The sequence below is a fragment of the Papio anubis genome, chromosome 2 (genome assembly GCF_008728515.1).
Source record: "Papio anubis isolate 15944 chromosome 2, Panubis1.0, whole genome shotgun sequence".
Lineage (NCBI taxonomy): Eukaryota > Metazoa > Chordata > Mammalia > Primates > Cercopithecidae > Papio > Papio anubis.
In genome coordinates this window covers 111,265,279-111,290,548 of record NC_044977.1, presented here as the reverse complement: position 1 = coordinate 111,290,548, position 25,270 = coordinate 111,265,279, and the positions used below count along the sequence as shown (strand labels likewise).

General features: G+C 40.6%; 1 protein-coding gene and 1 non-coding gene across 4 annotated transcripts; one reads left to right on the top strand and one right to left on the bottom strand.

The window, feature by feature from the left end:
- Positions 1–33: 33 nt before the first annotated feature.
- Positions 34–18,692, top strand: NDUFB5 (NADH:ubiquinone oxidoreductase subunit B5). 3 transcript variants are annotated; one of them, XM_003894799.4, is made up of 6 exons: positions 34–272; positions 10,300–10,388; positions 11,315–11,381; positions 12,301–12,362; positions 14,081–14,187; positions 18,108–18,692. In XM_003894799.4, the coding sequence occupies exons 1-6, from the start codon at positions 149–151 to the stop codon at positions 18,226–18,228; spliced, it is 570 nt and encodes a 189-aa protein (XP_003894848.1). In that variant the 5' UTR covers positions 34–148; the 3' UTR covers positions 18,229–18,692. The 3 variants fall into 3 exon arrangements, with proteins under 3 accessions (XP_003894848.1, XP_009199584.1, XP_009199583.1); XM_009201319.4 differs by lacking the exon at positions 34–272 and adding an exon at positions 570–670; XM_009201320.3 differs by lacking the exon at positions 14,081–14,187 and having other exon boundaries at positions 18,108–18,173.
- LOC116274035 lies at positions 10,100–10,203 on the bottom strand. Its single transcript, XR_004182515.1, has one exon. It is a non-coding gene; the product is annotated as a small nucleolar RNA U13 (small nucleolar RNA).
- Positions 18,693–25,270: the final 6,578 nt, after the last annotated feature.

Here is a 25,270-nt window from a genome sequence, read left to right as displayed (position 1 = left end):
GTCACTTCCGGCGTCTCAAGCCGGCCGTGAAGGGACTAGAAACTTGCCCTCACTTAAGATGGCCACTTCCTGGCTTTGTCCTCATTGGTAAATTGGCTCTCTCAGCTTCCGTGACCCGCCCCCATTTTTCCTGTTGCTCGTAGTAGCCATGGCGGGCATGAGTTTGTTGCGACGGGTTTCGGTTACTGCGGTGGCAGCGCTTTCTGGCCGCTCCCTTGGCACTCGACTCGGATTTGGGGGCTTCCTCACTCGTGGCTTTCCGAAGGCTGTTGGTGGGTGCTGGCCTTGGGAGAACGGGCGTGAAGCGGGTGCAGGGCGAGAAAAGAGAGGACGCTTCCAGGGTGACCTTGGTGGGATCCGGAGGGAGCCGGGACAAATTGTGGGCTTGGGGCTTGAGAGGAGAGACGGAGCGCGAGCTATAGGAGGGGTTTTCGTGAAGTAGTCTGATCGATCGCGTTTACATTATTAGCATTTCTAAAACGTTGTTATTCACCATCTCAATGCTAATTTGCGGATGAAGCTGAGTATAGGAAGCTATAGAGCTGAGACCTGTATCTCTAGGTCACAAGCTTATTGTTGCGTTCCACCTGCCCAAAGGCTGGGTTCTAGTCCCACATATGCAAAGTCATGTTGCTGAGAAGCCCACCTATGCTAAGGAATATGAAGACAGGTAATATGTAGACAGGTAAAGAGGCTCAGGGCCAACTTATTCTTTAGGCACAGTAAGTACGGTGCCGCCCAATAATGAGATGCAGATGGACTGGGGGGGAAGAGAGGTTTTTTTTGTTTTCTTTGTTTTTTGAGACAGTCTCACTTTGTCACCCAGGCTGGAGTGCAGTGGCGCGATCTTGGCTCACTGCAACCTCCGCCTCCTAGGTTCAAGCGATTCACCTGCCTGAACTCATGATAGTTTTAGGGGTCCACGAAAGTGTTTTAATTTAAATTTCTTTTTTAAAAAGATCATAATGTTTATGAATATGATAACGAATCTAGCCTGTATTATATTCGTTTTATACCAATGCAGTCATAAAATACGATTTTTGGTAACTTAGAGGAAGGGGCCCTTGAAGGCAAAAGTGCCTAGGTCTCAGGAAAGTCATAATACAGTCTTTTTGTTTGTTTGTTTTGAGACAGTCTCACTCTGTCACGCAGGCTGGAGTGCAGTGGCACCGTCTTGGCTCACTGCCCGGGTTCAAGCCATTCTCCTGCCTCAGCCTCCCAGTAGCTGAGACTACAGGTGCACACCACCACGCCTGGCTAATTTTTGTATATTTAGTAGAGATGGGGTGTCATCATGTTGGCCAGGCTGGTCTCGAACTCCTGACCTCAAATGATCCGCCTGCCTCAGCCTCCCAAAGTGCTGGGATTATAGGCGTGAGCCATTGCACCTGCCCAATACAGTCTTAACAGGGTTATTTGGACCTAGTGAGTTGCATTATGGCGGTGTGAATAATCATAGCAAAGCATCAAATGCTTGGTATTTGGTGCATTTTATTATCTCAAAGACTGTGCAAAGAAATTACAATGTTATTTTCATTTTACAGATGAGGAAATTGACTCAATTATTAAATAATGTGTCACTGTACTAAATGATAATGACAGCCAACATTTACTGAGCACCTGTTATGTGTCAAGCATCATTTTCCTTTTTTTTTCAAGACGGAGTCTTGCTGCGTTGCCCAGGCTGGAGTGCAATGGTGTGATCTTGGCTCACGCGACCTCTGCCTCCTGGGTTCAGGCAATTCTCCTGCCTCAGCCTTCTGAGTAACTGGGTTTACAGGTGCATGCCTCCGTGCCGGGCTAATTTTTTTTTTTTTTGTAGAGATGGGGTTTCACCATGTTGGCCAGTCTGGTCTCGAACTCCTGACCTCGTGATCCACCCACCTCGGCCTCCCAAAGTGCTGAGATTACAGGCGTGAGCCACCGCACCTAACCTCAAGCATCATTTTAAGGGTTTAAAGTATTAATTTATTTAATCCTCCTCATTAAATATATACTGTGAGCTATTTGCCCTGTGCAATAGAAACAGGTAAAGAGGAAGTGAAACTTTAAAGTCAAAAAGTTGTCTCCAGCCTCAAAATATCTTGTTCTGTTTTTACCCTTATTCTCCCAATTTAATTTGAATTATGCCACTCCACAGGATGAGGCAATATACATAGGGATTTGCTCGAAACATGATGCAAAGAACCAGTGGTATTTAACAGATTTCCAGCAGGAATTTGAACTTGTTACAAAATTACATATGCTAACATTCCTTGATGAAAATCCCTTTTAAGTCTTTTCTGATTACAAATATCCTCATATAGCCAAATACAAATACTTCAAATACTCGCCCTGGTAGTATTCAATCAAATCTAGCTGGAGATAAACTGCAGCAAAATTTCACCCCCAGTTTCTCTTTCTACATTATTGCCCTTTCTTGGGGTTCTCAAAGAATCATTACCGTGTTCTGCGCCCTTTCCAGTCAGAGCAGGGAAGGATCTAATAGCTATCTTTACTAAAGGTTACTATGTTTTCTGCTGTGTACCTGCTTTCAAAGGTATTTTGCATCTGTCACTGTGATATGAAAGGTTTTAATCTCTTATATGGTTGTTTGTATCTGTCCCTACAAGAATGTAAGCTCTAGTGTAGTAGACAACCTGTCTTGTCTTGTTTTCTCTGGAGATAGACTGCCTATCTTCAAATTCTGGCTCTAGAATTTAGAAGCCATGTCTGTGATCATCACATCTTGGAAGCTAAAGTGGAAGACACCTAATTGCTCATAACCTGCGTTTCCTCCTCTTTAAAAAAGATGAGAATTTTAACCTGCCTCAAAAGGTAGTTGTGAAGAGTGAGTGGAAAAAAATCAACAGTGCCTGGCAGCAGTAACCTTTAAGAAAATTGTGGTAAAGTACACATAACATTTACCATTTTAACCATTTTTAAGTGCACCATTCAGTGGTATTAAATACATTCCTAATGCTATGCAACCATCACCATCATCCGACTCCATAACTTTTTTCATATGGTAAAACTAAAACTCCGTATCCGTTAAACAATAACTCTCCATTCCCCTTCCACGTAAACCCTGGTAACCACCATTCTGCTGTCTTTATGATTTTGACTACTCTATTTCTCATGTAAGTAGAATCATAAAATATTTGTCTGTCACTTAGCATAATATCCCAAGGCATATTTATGTTGTAGCATATGTCAGAATTTCCTTCTTTTTAGAGCTGAATTGTCCATTGTCCATTGTATGTATTTACCCCATTTTGCTTATCCATCATCTGTCAATTGGGTTGCTTCAGGTTTTTTGTTTGTTTGTTTGTTTGAGACAGAGTCTTGCTGTGTCTTCCAGGCTAGAGTGCAGTGGCACGATCTTGGCTCACCGCAACCCCTGGCTTCCAGTGTTCTCATATCAAACTGAGGGTCAGGCTGCTATTTCTTGCTGCCCAATAATGAGATGCAGATAAACTGGGGAGGAAGAGAGGGTTTTTTTTTTTTTTTTTTTGAGACACAGTCTCATTCTGTTGCCCAGGCTGGAGTGCAGTGGTGCGATCTTGGCTCACTGCAACCTTCGCCTCCTGGGTTCCAGGGATTCTCCTGCCTCAGCCTCCCAAATAGCTGGGATTACAAGTGCATGCCACACCACGCCCGGCTGATTTTTGTATTTTTAGTAGAGATGGGGTTTCACCATGTTGGCCAGGCTGGTCTTGAACTCCTGACCTCAGGTGATCGCCCGCCTTGGCCTCCCAAAGTGCTGGGATTATAGACATGAGCCACCACGCCTGGCCAGAGAGAGTTTTTATTCCTGTAACTGGTTACAGGGAGAAGTCCTGGAAATTATCGCCAGACCAACTTAAAATTACGGTTTTCCAGAGCCCGTAGACCTTTTAAGCTGTATGTCTACATGTAAGTGTGCACTCATCTAAAGACATAAGTGACTAACTTTTTAAAATCTATAATTAAGGTCTGAGTCCTGAAGACCTTCCTCTGGAGCCTTAGTAAATTTACTTAATTTAAATGGGTCCCGGTGCTGGGGTGATTACCCTTATCTTGTCTCCTGCTAAATCATGGAGGTTTGGGAAGTTCCTTCAGACCCCCAGTAAACTTGTTTGTGGAGGCCTGGGGAGTTTCTTCATACCCACAATAAAACGTGTTTAATCCTAAATGGGTTCTGTTAAGAATTCCTTCGAACTCCTGTCCTCAAGTGATCCACCTGCCTTGGCCTCTTAAAAGTGTTGGGGTTACAGCTGTGAGCCTACACCCAAGCACTTGCAGATTTTAATTACTGTAAAGCTTCACTTAACATCATTGGCTTTTGAAACTGCAACCCTCAGAACCTATAATAAACATGGAAATGATGTTGTTTAAGGACCTGCTGTATGTGGTTTCACTTAAAGTCACAGTTTCCAAGAACTTATCAGTGACATTGAGTGTGACTTGTTTTGTGAATAATGTTTCTGTGAACATGGATGTACAAATATCTCTTCTGAGACCCTACTTTCAATTCTTGTGGGTGTATCTGCAGAAGTGTAATTGCTGGGTCATGTGTGTCATGGGTGTCACTGGCTGGGACTGGCATTGTGGATGGTAAAAGAATTTACCAAGACAGTCATAGGTAAAGAGGACAGATTTGTTAGAGAAAATACAAAGATAAAGTTGCAAGGGAACAGTGGGCAGCACAGCAGAGAAGGGGCTATCTGCAGAATCAGGGGCTACAGGGAAGTTTTATAGGGTCATACTGACAGGACTATGAGCAGAGAAGGTGTGCAGATAAGCTCACTCTGCTGGGGCTATGTGTTGAATGAGGTATTTGGGAACAGGATGTTGTGCCCGTGGGTCGCCTGTGATTAGCCGTGTGTCAGCAGAATTGCTTTCCTCCTCCTGGGGCCCCTTACTTGTTGCTTATGTATCTTACTAGGATTCCACAATATGGTAATTCTGTTTTTAATTTTTTGAGGAACCCTCATGCTATTTTCCATAGCCCCAATACCATTTTACATTCCTTTGTTTACCAACAGTGTGCAAAGATTCCAATTCCTCCATATTCTGACATTTGTTATTTTCTGGTTTTTTGAAAGTAGCCATTCTGATGGGTATGTGATGATATCATTGTAGTTTTGATTTGCATTTCCCTAATTAGTTTGATTCTTGGCCATTTGTATATATATCTTCTTTAGAGAAATTTCTATTCAAATTCTTTGCTTATTATTTATTTTATTATTTTTTATCTTGAGTATGAGGTCTCCCTAATGTTGCCCATGCCGAACTTGAACTCCTGGACTCAAGCAATCCTGCTTCAGCCTCTCAAGTAGCTGGGACTACAGGTACATGCCACTCTGCCAAGCTATTTGCCTGTTTTATTTTTTTGTTTATTTTTGGCAGGATCTTGCTCTGTCACCCCGGCCGAAGTGCAGTGGCGCAGTCATAGCTCACTGTAGCCTCAACCTCCTAGACTCAGGTGATCTTCCTGCCTCAGCCTCCTGAGTAGCTGGGATGACAGGTACACACCACCACACCCGGCTAATTTTTTAAGTTTTTTGTAGAGATGAGATCTGGCTATGTTGACCAGGCTAGTTTCAAACTCCTGGGCTCAAGAAATTCCCCACCTTGGCCTCCCAAAGTGCTGGGATTACAGGCATGAGCCACCATGCCCAGCCTATTTTTAAATTAGATTATTTGGTTTTTTATTGTTGTTGAGTTTTCTATGTGTTCTGGTATCAGTCCCTTATCAGATATATGATTTGCATATATTTTCTCCCATTCTGTGGGTTGCCTTTTTACTCTGCTGATAGCGTCCTTTCAGACACAAAATTTTTAAATTTTCATGAAGTCCAGTTTGTCTGATTTTTCTTTTTTTGTCTGTGCCTTTGAAGTCCTGGCATTAGCCTTCTACAAATTCCTATAGCCTCATCTTTCCTAAAAGTCTAGTGCTGTCATGTTCTCCATCACCCTCTGTAAACCTTTCTCAGAAAATTAGCAGATAAAGCTATTCTATTTAATTAAATTATTTATTAAACATCAGAGATTGTGTAATTCCAGAAATGAGCTAATTTCTCCCCTCAGCTGCAGGTAAATTTAATTTATAATTGAAGACTGATATGTACAACTTATGGTTTTTAAAAGTGTGAAGAATATTAATATGAATATATAAACAAGAGTGCTGTGGAGTTAATCCAGACATGGAATAGATGGGGCATTTTAACCGAATTAAAGGGATAGTTTTAATTGGTGGAACTGGCAGAAAAGTAAAGGTTAAGTTTTTTTTATTAGATATATGACTCTTGGGGTAGGTAGGTGTTGGGAGAAAAGGCAAATAAAGGAAAGTTGGGACCAAATTGGGGGAGGGGAGGGACTGACTACAAAGCCAAAGTATCTTCATTTGATTTTGTAGGCAACAGAGTGTTATAGCAGAAGAACAATATCAGGAGTGTGTTTTAGGAAGATGCTTCTGAATATTGGATGGCTTATAGGGTATGTTGATTACCTAGGCCAGTAAGGTAAAGAAGGCATGGAATGAAATGGAGAGTTTAAATCTTAGAATCAAGAGGCCTTGGCAAATGATGAATGAAGGATAGATGCACGGAAGATGATTGAGATTTTTATCCAAGGTAATTGAGATGGTGGTGCCCTTTACTGGGAATGACGGAAAGAAAATGACCAATTTTTATTGTTGTCGTCTTTTTATTTTTTTATTTTTTTGAGACAGAGTCTCACTCTGTCACCCAGGCTGGAGCGTAGTGGCACAGTCTTGGTTCACCACAACCTCCACCTCCCAGGTTCAAGCGATTCTCTTGCCTCAGCCTCCCAAGTAGCTGGGATTACAGGCCTGGCTAATTTTTTGTATTTTTAGTAGAGACAGGGTTTCACCATGTTGGCCAGGCTGGTCTCGAACTCCTGACCTCAAGTGATCTGCCCGCCTCGGCCCCCCAAAGTGCTGGGATTACAGGTGTGAGCCACTGTGCCCAGCCCAATTGTTGTCTTTGATACACAAAAAGTTCCTACATTATCTTATTCAATTCTTATAAAAATCGCAATCGTCAAAGGCTTAGTAACTTTTCTGAGGCTATTTGCATTTTAAAAAATTAGTTATTGAGGCCTTGGGCCTATGAAATTAATGAATACTTAATGGAGAAATTTCAGGCTTTAGAAAGCAGTGAAAGATGCCTATTTTTGGTGTCAGGAGGATCAGGGTTCCAGAAATCCTGGTAGTCACTTCATTGTAAGCAATGTTCACCCTATAATTTAATTTTTTTTTTAGGGGAAAGGGTCTAGCTATGTTGCTCAGGCTGGCCTCAAATTCCTGGTCTCAAGTGATCCTCCCGCCTCAGCCTCCTGAGTAGCTGGGATTACAAGCACGTACCGCCATTCCTGGTTACACACTAATATTTTTAGATTTAAGCAGATGGCCCTACTACATCAAAAATCATGACGGCTCAAAACATTTAAAAAGAGTTAAGTGCAAGTCAGTTGTGGTGGTGGGTGATGTAATCCCAGCTACTCCGCAGGCTGAGGTGGGAGGATCTCTTGAGCCCAGGAGTTTGAGACCAGCTTGAGTAACATAGTGAAAAACCTTGTCTCTGGAAAAAAAAAAGAAAAAAAGAGTTACATGCTATGAAATATACTTTGAAACAATATTAATAAGTTATCTAGGACTTTTAGTGACATGACTAATTGTTTAATAATTGGGTAATATGTGTAAAGAAAGAGCAAGCTGTTCACATTACTAAATGCATTAAACTTTGTGTTTTTTTTTGGAGATGGAGTCTCGCTCTGTCACCCAGGCTGGAGTGCAGTGGCACAACCTAGGCTCACTCCTGGGTTTACTTACACCATTCTCCTGCCTCAGCCTCCCCAGCAGCTGGAACTACAGGCGCCCGCCACCACACCTGGCTATTTTTTTTTTTTTTTTGTATTTTTAGTAGAGACGGGGTTTCATCGTGTTAGCCAGGTTGGACTCCATCTCCTGACCTCGTGATCTGCCTGCCTCAACCCCCCAAAGTGCTGGGATTACAGGCATGAGCCACCGCACCCGGCCAAAAACCACAATTACTTTCAATTGCAAAAACTGCAATTACTTTTGCACCAACCTAATATTAAGCTGAAAATAGATTGTCCCTCTAAGAGAGTATGCTCTTGAATGAACACATTTCTGCAGGTGTAGTCAGGGGATAAGGGACAGGGAAGATCATCCTGTTTTGACCCTGTACTTCTAGTGTATCAGATTAATATTGAATTGGCCTTTTGCTTTTTTGTGAGCAACTAAATTTCTGGGATTTCCAGGTGGAAACCCACTTACCTTATTACATTGAATCCTTTTGGATTCAGCCTTTTGTAATGTGTGTAAAGACTCTTTTGGGACCCTGTTTCATCAGTGTCTTAGCCACTGATGATGTAGCAGTAGCTTTGTGTTTCTAAGTAGTTGTGTTTCTAAGTAGTTCTTTGTGTTATAGCAGTAGCTTTGTGTTTCTAAGACTTGACAAGTCAGGAATGCTGTATCCACCTCATCTAGGCCATTCATAAAAACCTTGATGCTGCAGGACTTTTGAGAGATCCCTGTGCCAGGTTACTGCAATAATTAATCAGTACCTTTTGGTTACAGTCAATCAAGTACCCATTACAAATTTCTCTAACTTGCTCTTTCTCTCAGCTTATAATGTCTCCTCTTCCTAACCCCCACATCTTGTCCAAATAGGAACTTTTCTTCTGGGCCACTGTATCCTATTTCTTTCCCTTGTTACCGTTACAGATTTGTAATTATTTGTGTATTGTGTATTTCTCCCAGCAAGATATATATCCCTCTTAGACCGTATATAGATCTAGCATAGGATCTGCACATAGTATGCAATTAAATATGTATTGAATTAATGAGTACTTTGTACTGTCATCCAACCCTTTTTCTTCATCTAGTCCACAAAAAAATTCTATTATGTATCTTTCAGATGATTTGCTGAAGTCCATACTTACTTTGTCAAATTCTCTTAATCTTGTTCTTTAAAAAGCCTTAGTAGTATGAATTATATATAGTAAATTCATGCCAGTTTCTAATTTCTCTTGTGATTCTACCTCCCAAACTCACTGCAAGCTGCTTTCAGGTGTTAACCAAAGTTAAGAAGATAGTTCCTGCTTTCAAGATATTTATACTTAAAAGTGGCAGCAGTGAACACAAATATACACATCACAGTAATGTATAGTAATTCAAAAGTAGGAAAGATCTCGTATGGTTGGGAAGAATGTTGGCATCTTGGAAGATAAGATGTCATCTGGGCCTAATACAGATTTTAGGAGAGGGGACACCTTTCTAGACATTAAACATGAACAAAAGATTCAGATCTTTCTGACATCTATTATGACTGAAATTCCTTCAATGGGAAATTAAAGTTTTTTATTCCACAGTGACTCACATGCAAAATATCCTTGAGAGTAGTTACACAGTGAAAACATAGGAACTTTCAGTTTCTAAGTAACAGCTAGATCCTTTCCTGTTCCCAGTGCAAAGGGCTTGGAATGCCTGTAGTGATCCTTCCAGACCTTCAAGAGGAAGAATGTAAAAAGAGGATCCAGAAGTGAAATTTTGCCTCAATTTACTTCCAGCAAGGCTTGATTAAATTCTGTCAGGGGGGAGACTTGAAGAGGATATTCTTAATCAGCAATGGTTTACCATGTGATTTTATCAAGATATTTTAGAGTGTGTAGTTTGATAACAAGTTCTAATTCCTGCTGGTGATTTGTTGAATAAATACTGCTGGTCCTTTCCATCTATTTTGCAGCATAATAATACATATAATACAGATAATGTGTCATGTGAAATGTCATAATGGAATAATTTACATTAAATGTATTTCTTTTGCAGCATTAGCAAATATTTGTTGCAGAGGAGACACAGATAAACAGCTCATTAAGTAGCTAACCTCTCTGCCTGCTATTGAAACAAATTAAAATGATTATTTAGATACTTCTTTAACTTTGAATTAAAATGAGGAAAGTTATGCTTTAGAACAGTAGATCCATCTTTGTTTAAAGATATCCTATCTGACCTGGCCTTGTTACTCAAATAAGACATTTTAAAATCTTATATTAAGCATCTAAGAATGTATATTTTCTTTTTGTTTCATATCAGATGAGTAATGTGCCTACCTCATAACAAGGTTTGAGGGAGGCATATCTCACACATGAATGTGAAAACCCAGTCACCCTGCTTATGATCTGCAAAAGGATCCTTGTATTTTTTTCTTTATAATCTGATTTTAACTCAGAATATAACAGTATACCCATATGAACCTTGTATAAAACAGGGTAATTCAATATTTCCAGCTCCTGTTCGACACAGTGGAGGCCATGGGAAAAGACTATTTGTCGTCAAAGCTTCTAAATTCTATGACAGCCGGTTTTTGAAGTTATTGGTAAGTTTAAATTTTTTGTTGAATTAGAGTCTCTGCATGTAATGGAAAAAATTTTTGCCTCTTTAGAAAACATCTTTCATTTTATGAAATATTTTATTTTGTAAATTTATATTTCTTTCTGTAGAAGAGACTGAGATTGTAAAGTCTGATTTGTTACTGAATTTCTCTTTAAATTAGTGAAGCTTTCCTTCTTCACAAAAGGATTTACACTAAATGGAGGTAAAACGTGAACCATTCCTTTCTTCTGAAGATTATGGCGTTTCGAAATAGAATCTGTGTTCCTATAACTCAAATATTCTTTAAATGACCAAAGAACTTGTTGAAAGACTTTTTTAAATAAAGGAGCTACATTATTTTGGGATATGGTTTTATATTTATATGTTGCTCAAGAACACTGATTTCAGAGGGTAACAGGGATCTATAGTGCCATCTTAATTTAGCAATAATATAATTATACATTGCTTATTTAGAATGCTGACTGTATTTCTGTCTCAAGGCTCAATAGGAACAAAGTAGAGGCTTAGAAAATGGGAGATTGTCTGAACCATCTGCCACTGTAGATAAAGCTCTGAATCATCATTTGAGTACTGACCTTAAAACTTTCTCTTGCCCTTCCATTGTGTTTAATGACCTTTTTCATCTCCTTGGTTGAGCCCTTACTTTTCTTGTTATGACTAGCTCAAATCCTGTTTAGTGATAGAAATCACCTTGATGTTTTTACACTTTTGTTCTTAATGTGTTGTTTTCTTTCATGACATTGCTTTACCAAAAAGTAAAATCACAGAAATTAATAATTTGGTACTGTATGCCCAATTTGGCAAGTTTATTTTATAAGAAATATGAGGAAATCATATCATGAGGATGATTTGTGTGTGGGGAGAGTTACGAAACGGTCATGAGAAACATTTTTTTATTTTTTATCTTAGAGATTCTACATTGCATTGACTGGGATTCCAGTAGTAATTATCATAACTCTGGTGAATGTATTCATTGGTAAGTCACTTCCATCCCCTGCCAGCACCACCAGATTGGAAAAATTTTTAAACATATGTACATCAATATAAAAAAGAAATTACGGATATTGTAATGAAAAGCTCTTTAAGCATAAGCATGGCAGTTTATCTTAAAATAACCAAATCTCAACCTGAACTAAGAATTTTTTAATCCATCCTAGAACATATAAAACTATAATCCTCGGCCGGGCGCAGTGCCTCATGCCTGTAATCCCAGCACTTTGGGAGGCCGAGGCGGGCGAATCATGAGGTTAGGGGTTCAAGAGACCAGCCTGGCCAACATAGTGAAACCCCATTTCTACTAAAAATACAAAAAATGAGCCGGGCGTGGTGGTGGGCGCCAGCTACTCGGGAGGCTGAGGCAGGAGAATGACTTGAACCCGAGAGGTGGAGATTGCAGTGAACTGAGATTGTGCCATCGCACTCCAACCTGGGCGACAGAACGAGACTCCATCTCAAAAAAAAAACGAAACTATAGTCCTCTAACAAAGAATGAAAATGTCAATGACAATAAACGTTAGATTTTCATGGGAAATTTTGTTCAAAGTACTTCTAACATCTTGAATCCTAAAATGTTTCGTATCATAGGTATAGGGAAGACCAGAAGGAATAATATGTCTTTTATTATATCTTGTTACAGTATATAAAAACAAAATGAGAAACTCATGGAATACCTATAAATAATGCCTTACACAGAGAGATGTCTAAAAATGTCTAACAAATGAATTGATTTTCAACCAGATTAAAGTGAATTAAAGATATTAGATATCTTCATTGGTACAAAGTTTTTAAAGGATCCTTTAAAACCACAAGAAGTTGGTTTTATTACTTTAATGGTGAAGAATTAATTTTTTAAACTCCTCATGCTGAAGTTGAACATAACCATTTTTTCTTATTAGGTGAAGCTGAACTAGCAGAAATTCCAGAAGGCTATATCCCAGAACACTGGGAATATTATAAGGTTTGTATAGGACATTGACAATTACATACTGTTACGTGCCTTGTCAATGCACTAGTTAATATCTTAATTCAGCAATTATGATATAGTCAGGTTTTTTGTTTTGTTTTACTTTGTTTTGTTGAGACAGCATCTCTCTCTGTCGCCAAGGCTGGAATGCAGTGGCACGATTTCGGCTCACTGCAATCTCTGCCTCCTGCGTTCAGGCAATTGTCATCCCTCAGCCTCCCATGTCGCTGAGATCACAGGTGTCTGCTGTGTGATCCTGGCTAATTTTGGTATTTTTAGTAGAGACAGGATTTCACCATGTTGGCCAGGCTTTTCTTGAATTCCTGGCCTCAAGTGATCCGCCCACCTCAGCCTCTCAAAGTACTGGGATTAAAGGTGTGAGCCACTGTGCCCAGCCATGATAGAGTTTTATATTTCATTTTTTATATCAAGTAGATACATTTTTTGCATACTTTTTATAAACAACAAGTTTTGATACTTAATTTTTTTAAAATCATTTTAAGCTTTACAATTTTTTAAAGAATGATTGCAGTGTGTTCTCAGCCTAACAGACTAACATAATTTATCCTAAGTTCAATGCCTTAGGAAAGATTTCACCAATGTTAATGCTAGCTGTCATTTATTGAGCACCTACTGTGTAACGGGTACTGTGCTGAGTGTTTTACAAACATTTATTATTTCATCCCATGTAAAATGTACTATTATTATTCCCTCTTTGGAGATGAAGAAACTGAGGCTAAAAGAGTTCAGTGACCTGTCTAGATAGGGTCACTATTTCAACCCAGGCAACTTTGACTCCAGAGCCTGCACTGTTGGTCATTACGCCATACTGCCACTGCTACCAAAACCCAAAATTAATTTTGTTATTTGTTTACAAGTGTTATCATGAGCCTTGAATAGAGTATGTCACATCATGTTTTATTATCTGAATGAATTATATTTTAAATATAAATCTTTTTTTTTTTTTTTTTTTTTTTTTTGAGACGGAGTCTCGCTCTGTCGCCCAGGCTGGAGTGCAGTGGCCGGATCTCAGCTCACTGCAAGCTCCGCCTCCCGGGTTCACGCCATTCTCCTGCCTCAGCCTCCCGAGTAGCTGGGACTACAGGCGCCCGCCACATCGCCCGGCTAGTTTTTTGTATTTTTTTTAGTAGAGACGGGGTTTCACCGTGTTAGCCAGGATGGTCTCGATCTCCTGACCTCGTGATCCGCCCGTCTCGGCCTCCCAAAGTGCTGGGATTACAGGCTTGAGCCACCGCGCCCGGCCTAAATATAAATCTTAAACCATTAAATCTTAAGGCAGGCCTTAGAATTAGTTCGTTTATGCTAACTGGTGCAAAGAGCTCCATTTTTGAATTACCAAAACCTGGGTTTGGCTTCTGAATCTGCCACCTAAGATGCTCAGCATAGTGTAATGGAAAAGAGCACATAGCTTTGGAGTCAGACCTGGTTTGAGTCCAGGTGCTGCCATTTATTAGCTACGTAACTTTGTGCAATTCACTTATCTTTAAAATGTGGACAAAAATAGTATCCACCTAATCTGTTAAAATTATTTTTTATATATATCTATAAATCATACTAGATATAAATCAAATAACATCATACTAGATGTTATTGGTTTATCTAACTGAAATGATCATTTTAAAGAACAGTCAACTAGAAAAGCAAAATATTATTCAGAAATGGACTAATATTAAACAAATTTTCTCTTGTAGCATCCCATATCGAGATGGATTGCCCGTAATTTCTTTGACAGTCCTGAAAAGATTTATGAAAAATCAATGGCTGTCCTTCAGATTGAAGCTGAAAAGGCTGAATTACGGTAGGAAAAAAGAGGGGGTAGGTGGGAAAGAAAATCTTCCTAGGGTTGCCAACCACCAGAAAAATAAATTAATAAAACTATTACTATTTCAGCACTATAGAATGTTTTATGTAAAAGGATAAATTTATATCCAGATGCAGTGGCTTACACCTGTAATCCCAGCACTATGGGAGGCTACAGAAATTAGCTGGGCATGGTGGTATGTGCCTGTAATCCCAGGTCCTCAGGAAGCTGAGGCAGAAGAATCACTTCAACCCGGGAGGTGGAGGTTGCAGTGAGCCAAGACCACGCCAATGCTCTGCAGCCTGGGTGACAGTGCGAGACTCTGTCTCAAAAAAAAAGGCGGGGGGTAAAGATAGAATTCGCTTGTTTGGAGTGAAAATTATAAACTGGTGACAAGGAGACTATTAGGAGATATGTGTCAGATTAAAAGGAGTTCTTTTTAAAATTTTAAAATTTTTTTTTAGAGTTGAAGTCTTGCTCTGTTGCCCCAGCTGGGCAGCAAATGGATGGATATATCCATCCAATGAAATGTATAATGTGGCCATTAAAAAGAAAGGGATATATGCTGTTATGGAAAGCTATGTGGATTTTCTTTCTTATATATTATATTTTATATACATATTAAAAAACTAGACATATATATTTTTTCCCTTCTCTTATGCTGCTGAGTGCCTGTATTAGTTTAACCAGTCCCCTATTGCTGATACTTGGGTTCTTTCCAAGTTTTTTGGTATTATACATACTGCTGTGTTTAATTTTCTCCCATATTGTTTGCATATTTATGTAACGTATCTGGAAAATAAATTTCTGGAAGTGGCATTGATAAGCCAAATAGCACATGCTTTTAAACTTTGGGTACATATTGCCAAACTCTTCTCCAAAAAGTTGCACCAGTTGTTTCTTCATCAGTTTCCATGTTTCAGTTTTCCATGTTTCTCTGTAATGGAATTTATCAAAGTGAAACATTTTGCTGATACGGTAATTGAAAAATGTTGCCTCATCATTTCAATTTTATATTTCTTTGTAAAGTTGAGTAGTTTTTTCATATATCTGTTAGTTGTGTGTATTTCTTTTCTTTCTTTTTTTTTTTTTTCCTGAGACAAAGTCTTGCTCTGTTGGCCAGGCTGGAGTACAGTGGCATGATCTTGACTCACTGCAGCCTTGGTCTCCTAGGTACAAGCCATCCTCCCACCCAAGCCTCCCTAGTAGCCAAGATTACAGGTGTATGACACCATGACCAGTTTATTTTTGTTTTTTGTAGAGACATGATTTCACCATGTTGCCCAGGCTGGTCTCAAACACCTGGGCTCAAGCAATCCACCCTCCGGGGCCTCCCAAAATGCTGAGATTACAGGCATGAGCCACTGCACCTGGCCGTGTGTATTTCTTTCTCTATATGTTGTCTTTTGGCAGTGTAGAAATTTTTGCAACACAGAAGTGTTTTTATATTTTCAGACAAATTTGTAATAGTAACTAAGAGCATTTTCTTTTTTTCCTTTTATTTTTTGAGACAGTTTTGCTCTGTCTCCCAGACTGGAGTGCAATGGCGTGGTCTTGGCTCACTGCAACCTCTGCCTCCCGGGTGCAAGCGATTCTTCTGCCTCAGCCTCCCAAGTAGTTGGGATTACAGGCGCCCAACCCCACGCCCAGCTAATTTTTGTATTTTTAGTAGAGACAGGGTTCTGCCATGTTGGCCAGGCTGGTCTTGAACTCCTGGCCTCAAGTGATCTGCCTGCCTCAGCCTCCCAAAGTGCTGGGATTACAGACGTGAGCCACTGTACCTGGCCGCTAATAAAATTTTTAATACATTTTGTATCAGTGTTTTAATTACTTTCTATGTATTTACTCATTTAATTATTGTCAGGTTTGCCAGTCTTTGGCTTTTGGGATTTTGTGTCATACAGAGATCTCTGATGATAATTAAATCAGTAAATATATAAATCCAAAATTATTTTTTTTAATATTCACTTGTGCTTTCCTTTTGTTTTTTTGAGACAGGATCTCGTTCTGTTGCCTGGGCTGGAGTGCAGTGTTGCAGTCATGGCTCACTGCAGCACCGACCTCCTGGGTTTAAGCAATCCTCCAGCCTCAGCCTCCTGAATAGCTGGGACCACAGGTGCTGGCCACCATGCCCAACTAATTGTTTGGGGGTTTTGTTTGTTTGTTTGTTTTGGTAGAGATGGGATCTTGCTCTGTTGCCCAGGTTGATCTCGAACTCCTGGGCTCAAGCAATCTTCCTGCCTTGGCCTCCCAAAGTGCTGGGATTACAGGCATGAGTCAACTTGCCCAGCCTGTTTTTGGCTTTTGTGTTTTTTTTTTTTTTTTGACATGGGGACTTGCTGTGTTGCCCAGGACAGACTCGAGCTCCTGAGCTCAAGTGACCCTCCCACCTCAGCCTCCCGAGTAGCTAGGACTACAGACATGTGCCACTGCTCCCAGCTTACTATTTTTTAATGAAATAGGAAAGTGCTACACATGCTTATTTTATACCTTGCTTTTTAAAAACATAACAGTATATATAGTATCTCTTCCCATGTTACTACATACAGATTCTCCTTATTCTTTTTAGCAGGTATATAGTAGTTCATTATGTGGATGAATCATAATTTAACCAGTTAGTCTCATGTTGATAAATATTTTAATTACTCATGGTTTGGATAGTTATACTCTAAAGAGTAGACCAGAAAGAGGATGTTATTTAATCCTTCAAAAAATGATACCTGCTAAATACACCATCACAAAGGCATATAATCTCCCATAGGGTTAGTGAGCTGGTTGAGGTTAATAAAGTGACTTATTTAACTGTGATAAATTTTTAGTCCTATGAAAAAATATGTATTCTGTAAAAACAGAAAGTAGAAGGTTTGATGGAGAAGGCACTGCTTCAGGAATGTGTGATTGTGCAAAGACTTAGATATTGAAGCGGGAAAGCACCTGTATAAAATACGAGAGTATTCAGTTTGTGAAGAACAAGAACAAGTAAGTAGATGTTAGAGTTGAAGAATGTTTTTCTTGATCTTGATTTTTCTTGCTTTCTATTTATGTTTGTATAAATATTGACTGAGTGTCTGATGTTGACCGGGCCTGGTATAATGCTGGCAAATAAAAAACCAGTTCTACTCTCAGAAAGCTTTCTGTCCTAATGGCGATGGGCAGACACAAGATGTGAAACTCCAGGAAAGTTTATTCATATGTTAATTCCTAGCACAGCATATGACCATAATAGTAGACATTCTATAAATGACTCTCCTAGCATCTAAAAGGTGAGAAGATAGGAAAAGCACTGTAACAATTCAGATGAAAGTGATCTGTGCAGGCACAGTGAAGGAGAGAATTCGGTATCAATTTGAGTAATGTTTTGGTCTTAAAAACTGTTTGGTGGACCGGGTGTGGTGGCTCACGCCTGTAATCCCAGCACTTTGGGAGGCCAAGGCAGGCAGGTCACAAGGTCAGGAGTTAGAGACCAGCCTGGCCAACATGGTGAAACCCTGTCTCTACTAAAAATACAAAAATTAGCTGGGCGTGGTGGTGGGCCCTTGTAGCCCCAGCTACTTGGGAGGCTGAGACAGGAGGATCACTTGAACCTAGGAGGTAGAATTTGCAGTGAGCTGAGACTGCGCCATAGCACTCCGGCCTGGGCAACCGAGCAAGACTCTGTCTCAAAAAAAACAAAAACAAAAACAAACAAAAAAATTGTTTGATGGCTCCCTATATAAGCAACATAATAAAAGTCAAAAATTTAAGTCCCAACTTTTGCTTATAGATGTATACCAGATGTATGCCTACATAAAGGTCTGTGGAGGGACATTATACTTTACATAAAAGCAGACTCTAGTGATTGTCCTTTATGGAAATGGCTCATTAAATTTATAATTGGAAGTGCTGGGATCTCAATATTGCTGTTCCATTTGTTACAGGTTGAAGGAGCTGGAAGTACGAAGATTGATGCGTATGAGAGGAGATGGACCCTGGTATTACTATGAGACAATTGATAAGGAACTTATTGATCATTCTCCAAAAGCAACTCCTGACAATTAAGCATTTTTTTCCTCCAAATACAAAGTATGTTCTCTTTGTTGGAAAATAAATTAGTAAATATATTCTGTATTTTTGCTCTCCGTGAAAAACAAAAGAACTTCTGACATTACTGTCTCTGTGTTGGTTCAGACTGAGGCTTTCGTTTAGGGAGTTTGGCTTCCAGTCCACAAAGAAGGTTTAAAATGTACTAATAAAAACTGGAGAAACAGGAATTTGTGAACTCCTAAAGTTGTAGCAACTTTGAAAGGTTAGTGTTTTATTTACCTGACAAATGGAAGTTATAGAAAAGAAGTTTAATTATGTTAAGTACGAGTAATTATAGTATTTTGTACAAATGCCTGTACTGTAGATGTCTGTATTATTGAGGTGCAACTCAGGATTTTAAGTTCCATAAAGCATTGAACCAACTCTGTAATGTTAACTCCTTAATAAACAGATTTTCAATAAGCAAATTTTAAAGTTTATAATGCTTTCATGTTTCTTTTTTTTTTTTTTGCTATGTATTGTTCTTTTTTTAAACTACACACATACAGACATGTACACACACACACACACACACACACGCACACACACACATTCTTTTCCTAGATGCAATCTCTGAGATCCCTTAGAGTCCTATTTTGTAAACACTGGGGAAGTAGTTGTACTAGGTAATATGATTCCTGCAGAGATTATAAAATGTGAGTAAAAGATAAAAATGACTGTCATTTATTAAGTATTTATTGTCTGCTAGGCACTATATTAAATAACTGCATGTTTTTTTTTGGACGGAGTCTTGCACTGTCGTCCAGGCTAGAGTGCAATGCTGTGATCTTGGCTCGCTGCAACCTCCGCCTCCTGGGTTCAAGCAGTTCTTGTCTCAGCCTCCCGAGTAGCTGGGATTACAGGCACCCACCACCACACCTGGCTAATTTTTGTATCTTTCAGTAAAGACTTTCGCTGTGTTGGCCAGGCTGGTCTTGAACTCCTGATCTCAGGTGATTGGCCTATCTCTGCCTCCCAAAGTGCTGGGATTACAGGCCTGAGCCATGGCGCCCAGCCAACATTATTTTCAAAATGACTTACGAGGTAGTATTACTCTTGAGTTTTACACATTAGAAACCTGAGGCTCAGATGTTAAACACAAACTCAGCATTTACAAAAATAAACATTTAAAATATTTACACTTCAACTTCCAAAATGGCTTTGTAGCTTAAGCACTCAGGATTTTCAAACCTGTAACAGCTTATCAATGCATCTCATCTTACAAGTATGTTTTACATTCTTCATAAAAGTAAAAATGAATCCAGGTTTCCTAAGATTCAGGCCAGTGAGTCTCCACTTAAAACCAAATGGAGAAATAATTTTTTGCTGCCTAAACGCACAAGTGAATTGAAAAGACACAGGCCATTGATTCAACAAATACCTTTATTATTTTTATTGATAATGTTCTTGTACATGTAATATGCTATTTTGATACATGTATGCAATGTATAATGGTCAAATCAGGGTATTTAGGATATCCATCACCTCAAACGTCTATCTTCCTTGTGTTAGGAACATTTATTTTGAAATATAGTATGAGTTATATAACTTATGATAACTACATTTCAAAATATAATTATATTTCAAAATAAGATAACATATAAGTCTATGTTATTGTTAACTATAATTTACCTACTGTACTATCAAATACTAGAACTTATTCCTTGTATCTAACTGTATTCTTATAGCCATTAACCAACTTTTCTAAATTTCCTACTCTCCCCTTCCCTTCCCAGCCTCATAACCACCTTTCTACTGTTTGCTTCCACGCGATCCTTTTTTTTTATCTTCCACATATGAGTGAGAATATTCACTATTTGTCTTTCTAGGCTTGGCTTATTTCACTTAACATAATGACCTCCAGTTCTATCCATGTTGCTACAAATGACAGAATCCCATTCTTTTTCATAATATTGTCCATACATACCACATTTTCTATATCCATTTATCTTCTGTTGATGGACACAGGTTGCAAAGGGATTGCTGGGTTATATGATAGTTCTATGTGTAGTTTTTTGAGGAACCTTCATGGTGAGGAACCTTCATAGTGGTTGTACTAGTGTACATTCCTACCAACAGTGGATGAGCATTCTTTTCTGCACATCACCAGCATGGTTTTTTTTTTTCTTTTTTAAAAAATGCCCATTTTAACTGGGGTGAGATGATACCTTAATGTGGTTTTGATTTACATTTCCTTAATTATGGTTGAGCATTTTTTCACATATCTAATGGCCATTCATACGTCTTCTTTTGAGAAATGTCTGTACAGATCTTTTGCCCTTTATTTAACTTTTTTTTTTTTTTTTTTTAATTTTTTGAGATGGGGTCTCACTCTGTCACCCAGGCTGGAGGTGATCTGGGCTCATTGCAGCTTCTGCATCCTGGGCTCAAGTGATCATTCCACCGCAGGATGACCTAAGTAGCTAGGACCAAAGGCGTGTGCCACCACACATGGCTAATTTTTTTGTATCTTTTATAGCGACCGGGTTTCACCATGTTGCCCAGGCTGGTCTTGAACTCCTGTGCTCAAGTGATTGCTCACCTCAGCCTCCCGAAGTGCAGAGAATTTAGGTGTGCCTGGCCTTTTTGTCCATTTTATTTTTTTATTTTTTTAACGGAGTCTCACTCTGTCACCCAGGCTGCAGTGCTGTGGTGTTATCTCGACTCACTGCAACCTCTGCCTCCCAGGTTCAAGCAGTTCTCCTGCCTCAGCCTCGTGAGTAGCTGGGATTACAGGTGTGCACCACCACACCCAGCTAACTTTTATTGTATTTTTAGTAGAGAGAGGGTTTCACAATGTTGGCCAATGTGGTCTTGAACTCCTGACCTCATGATCCACCCACCTTGGCTTCCCAAAGTACTATGATTACAGGTGTGAGCCACCGCACCCGGCCTGTCCATTTTTTAATCAGGTTATTTGGTTTTTTGCTATTGAATTGTTTGAGTTCCTTATATATTCTGGTTATGAATCCCTTGTTAGATGGTGTGTTAGGCCATTCTTGTGTTGCTATAAAGAAAATCCTGAGTCTGGGTATTTTATAAAGAAAAGAGGTTTAATTGGCTCATAATTCTGCAGACTGTACAGGAAGCATGGCACCAGCATCTGCTCGGCTTCTGGGGAGGCCTCAAGGAACTTTCACTCATAGCAGAAAGCAAAGCAGGAGCAGTCACATCACGTGGCAAGAAAGCAAGAGAGAGAGGTGGAGGAGGTACCACACGCTGTTTTAAAGAACCAGATCTCTCAAGAACTCACTCTTGTTGGAACAGGCATTAAAAGAGATTAGAGTGTGTAAGCAGAAACTCAGTTGTACGTAAGAAAACTCAATTCCCCCTGAGAAAGATAAAGAGCTGGAGTCCTTTAAAAATTAACTGCCTGTTTTTCTGTGGCTAGTGAGCCTTATCTCTCCTCCCTTCCCAGGCATTGTGAAGACCATGTTTCCCTAGCTGTGCAGCTGCAAGGTCACTAGACAGATAAACCCAAGTTGTAAAACATGTTTTTCCTTGAAAAGTAAGAAATGATGTAATGCATATCTCGATTGAATAACTGTCTTTGTTTCTTGCTTCTGTATTATGCTTCCCCTGCACAGATCTCCCCCAACCCCATGAAATGCTTAAAAGGTAGCTTAACTCTTTGTTCAGGGCTCAGTCCTTTGGATGTTAATCTGACTGGGCCAGTGCACCTAAGTAATAAATATCCTCATGAACCCCATCAGTCTCTCTGATTCCTTAAAAATCCTGCAACATTTCTGGGGTCTTGTCTGGGATTGGAGACAACAGATTTATTGTCTCCTTTGCCTGTGGGACTAGAGCCCCAGGGCTGGAGGAGACCCAGCATCCAAGGCATGCCATGGGGGAGCTTCACCCAGGCGGAAACCAGCTCCCACGTCCCAGCAGCCTGCCCGGCAGGGCAACAGGACCAGGGACGGGGTTGTGGAATGATACCAGCACTTCAGGAACCATGGTAAGGAGCAAGGGCCCAATGCAGGGAAGCCTGTCCCATAGGGATGAAGGGAAACTTGATCACCTCCCAGGGAACAATGACTAATCCAACCCAGAGTGGCTGGGGGTGGCAGGAGTGGCTTGCCAATTTGGATGAACCTCGTGTCCCCACTAACAAAGTGAAAGTGGTTCACTGGATCTGGAGACAGGAAATGGGAGTGTGTGGGTGTGTGTGAACCCACCTGGGACATGAGAGAGGCTCATTTTGCCTGATGAGGAGTCCTGGGGCAGGGGAGGTGTGTGAAAGTATGTGAAACAGACAGTCTCGGGAGAGGCCAATGCAGGGAGTGACGTGGGGAGGCATGGATCCCTTAGCATGGGCTGGTTGCTCCGAAGGGACTGTGGGGGAACTCAGACCTAGGATGCTGCATTCGGCTGATAGGACCAGCTTCACAGCCACAGCAGGCTGTGACAGGGGAAGGCACGTTCCTGGCTAAGCAACATCTGAAACTCCAGTAATAGGACCCGGTCTGGTGGACCTGAGAGTGAAAATGAAAGTGAAAGTGCGCCACAAGGGAGGAAATGGGAGGGAAAGCATCAAAACCAACTCCTTTGGAGTGCATGATAAAGAATTTTACAAAAGGATTTAGAGGTGATTATGGGATGATACTGGATGCTCAAAAGTTAAGGACAAACTGTGAGATAGGTTGGCCTGCTTTCAATGTGGGGTGACCCTCTGAAGGTACAATAGACAGGGAATTAATTGGCCATGTGTTTAAGGTGGTCACTGGAGTTGGAGGACAACCAGGATACCCAGACCAGTTTCCCTGTATAGACTCTTGGCTCAATGTGGCACAAACTCGCCCCAAGTAGCTACAGCTCTGCCTAGAAGGATATTACAAGGCATTAGTGACTCTGGCAGCCCAACCAAAGAAAGAAAGAAAAACCAGAAACAGAAACAAAGACACAGCTCAATTTATAGCTGCTGCCCTAGCAGAAGGTAACCCTGGATTTGATAGAGGGCGTAGCTGAGGTAGCGGCCGAAGAAGGGGCCAGACAACACCGGGAGAGGAAAGCTGGTCCCAGTTGGACAGGAACCAATGTACAAGGTGTAGGCAAATGGGCCACTGGAAAGATGAGTGCCCTGAAAAGGAAAAGGATTGAAATGATGGTCAGTGGTCTAACACCCAAGTGCAGCATTTGGTAGCTAGTCATGGTGCCTCAAAGGCAGATCCTGATCTGATCAGCTTAGTGGGGGCCAGGAATTTTGAGGACTGAAACAGATTGAGCTCCATCTTTTTAGATCCTGGGGAGCCTACAGTCTCTATGGAAGTAGGGGGCTGGATAACAGAGATTTTACTCGATACTGGTGCTGATTTCTCCATGGAAATTCACCCAGTTAGCCCCCCAATGAAGAACTGTGCTACTATAGTAGGGGCTACTGGGGCCAAAGAAAAGAGATCTTTTTGCAAGTAAAGGAGATGTGTTATTGGCAGACAAGAAGTGCAGCATAAGTTTCTTATTTATTTATTTATTTATTTATTTATTTATTTATTTATTTTGAGATGGAGTCTCACTCTTTCGCCCAGGCTGGAGAGCAGTGGCACAATCTCGGCTCACTGCAAGCTCCGCCTACCGGGTTCACGCCATTCTCCTGCCTCAGCCTCCCAAGTAGCTGGGACTACAGGTGCCCGCCACTATGCCTGGCTAACTTTTTGTATTTTTAGTAGAAATGGGGTTTCACCGTGTTAGCCAGGATGGTCTCGATCTCCTGACCTCATGATTTGCCTGCCTTGGCCTCCCAAAGTGCTGGGATTACAGGCGTAAGCCACCACACCCGGCTGAGATGAGTTTCTATATATGCCAAATTGTCCAGTGCCCTTGTTGGAGAGAGACTTACTCCAGAAACTGCAGGCACAAATTTCCTTTACACTTAAAGGGAATATGACACCAAAGTTTGGAAAGTCTAAGGCAATGATATTGATTCTAACTGTCCCAAGGACTGAGGAATGGTGGCTCTATGAACTGTGTGCTAGAAGGCCACCGGAGGGACCTACACAATATGTGGGGGATGCTTTTGAAGGTACTGGGTGTATGGGCTGAGGATAACTCCCCTGGACTTGCTGCAAACAGACCCCGGATGGTAGTAGAGCTTAACCCTCATGCTGCCCCCGTACGAGTCTGTCAGTATCCACTACCCAGAGAGACAATTGATGGAATAACAAAGCATCTAAATCAGGTTTATACACATGGAATTATAGTAAAATGCAAGTCCTCATGGAATACTCCTCTGCTTCCAGTGCGCAAACTAAATGGAGAATACAGGCCAGTGCAGGATCTCTGGGCAGTAAACAAGGCCACTGTCACTATCTATGCCATAGTACCCAACCCATGCAGTAGGACAGGATTCCTGTTCTTCTTTATTTCTTCTTCTTCTTCTTCTTCTTCTTCTTCTTCTTCTTCTTCTTCTTCTTCTTCTTCCTTCTTCTTCTTCTTCTTCTTCTTCTTCTTCTTCTTCTTCTTCTTCTTCTTCTTCTTCTTCTTCTTCTTCTTCTTCTTCTTCTTCTTCTTCTTCCCTCGTCTTTGCGTCTTTGCGTCTTGTCTGATCTTCTTCTTCTCCTTCTCCTTCTCCTTCTCCTTCTCCTTCTTCTGTTCTAGGGCACATGTGCACAACGTGCAGGTTTGTTACATATGTATACATGTGCCACATTGGTGTACTGCATCCGTAAGATGCCTTCTTTTGTTTGAGGCGTGCTCCCCAAAGTCTGCCTGTATTTGCCTTCCAGTGGGGGCAATGGTAATATACCTGGACAAGGATGCTGCAAGGGTTTAAGAATTCTACCATTTTTGAGGAGGCCTTGGCTACAGATATTGAGGCTTTTACGCCACCTAGTGACAATTGTGTGCTATTACAATGTATTTATGATTTGTTATTCGCTGCCCCCATGAGGGAGGAATGCCTCCAAGGAACAGAGAGGCTTCTTCACCTGCTGTGTGAAGTTGGTTATAAAGTGTCCAAGAAGAAGGCAAAAGCCTGTTTTTGGGAGGTTGGATATCTAGGATTCATGGTATCCCAAGG

What these genes read in the sequence shown, in the direction of transcription:
- NDUFB5 (XM_003894799.4), top strand. Translation starts at nt 149, where the DNA reads ATGGCGGGCATGAGTTTGTTGCGACGGGTTTCGGTTACTGCGGTGGCA. An exon ending in TGGCTTTCCGAAGGCTGTTG is followed by an intron (nt 273 to 10,299) that starts GTGGGTGCTGGC and finishes CAATATTTCCAG; the next exon opens with CTCCTGTTCGACACAGTGGA. An exon ending in GCCGGTTTTTGAAGTTATTG is followed by an intron (nt 10,389 to 11,314) that starts GTAAGTTTAAAT and finishes TTTTTATCTTAG; the next exon opens with AGATTCTACATTGCATTGAC.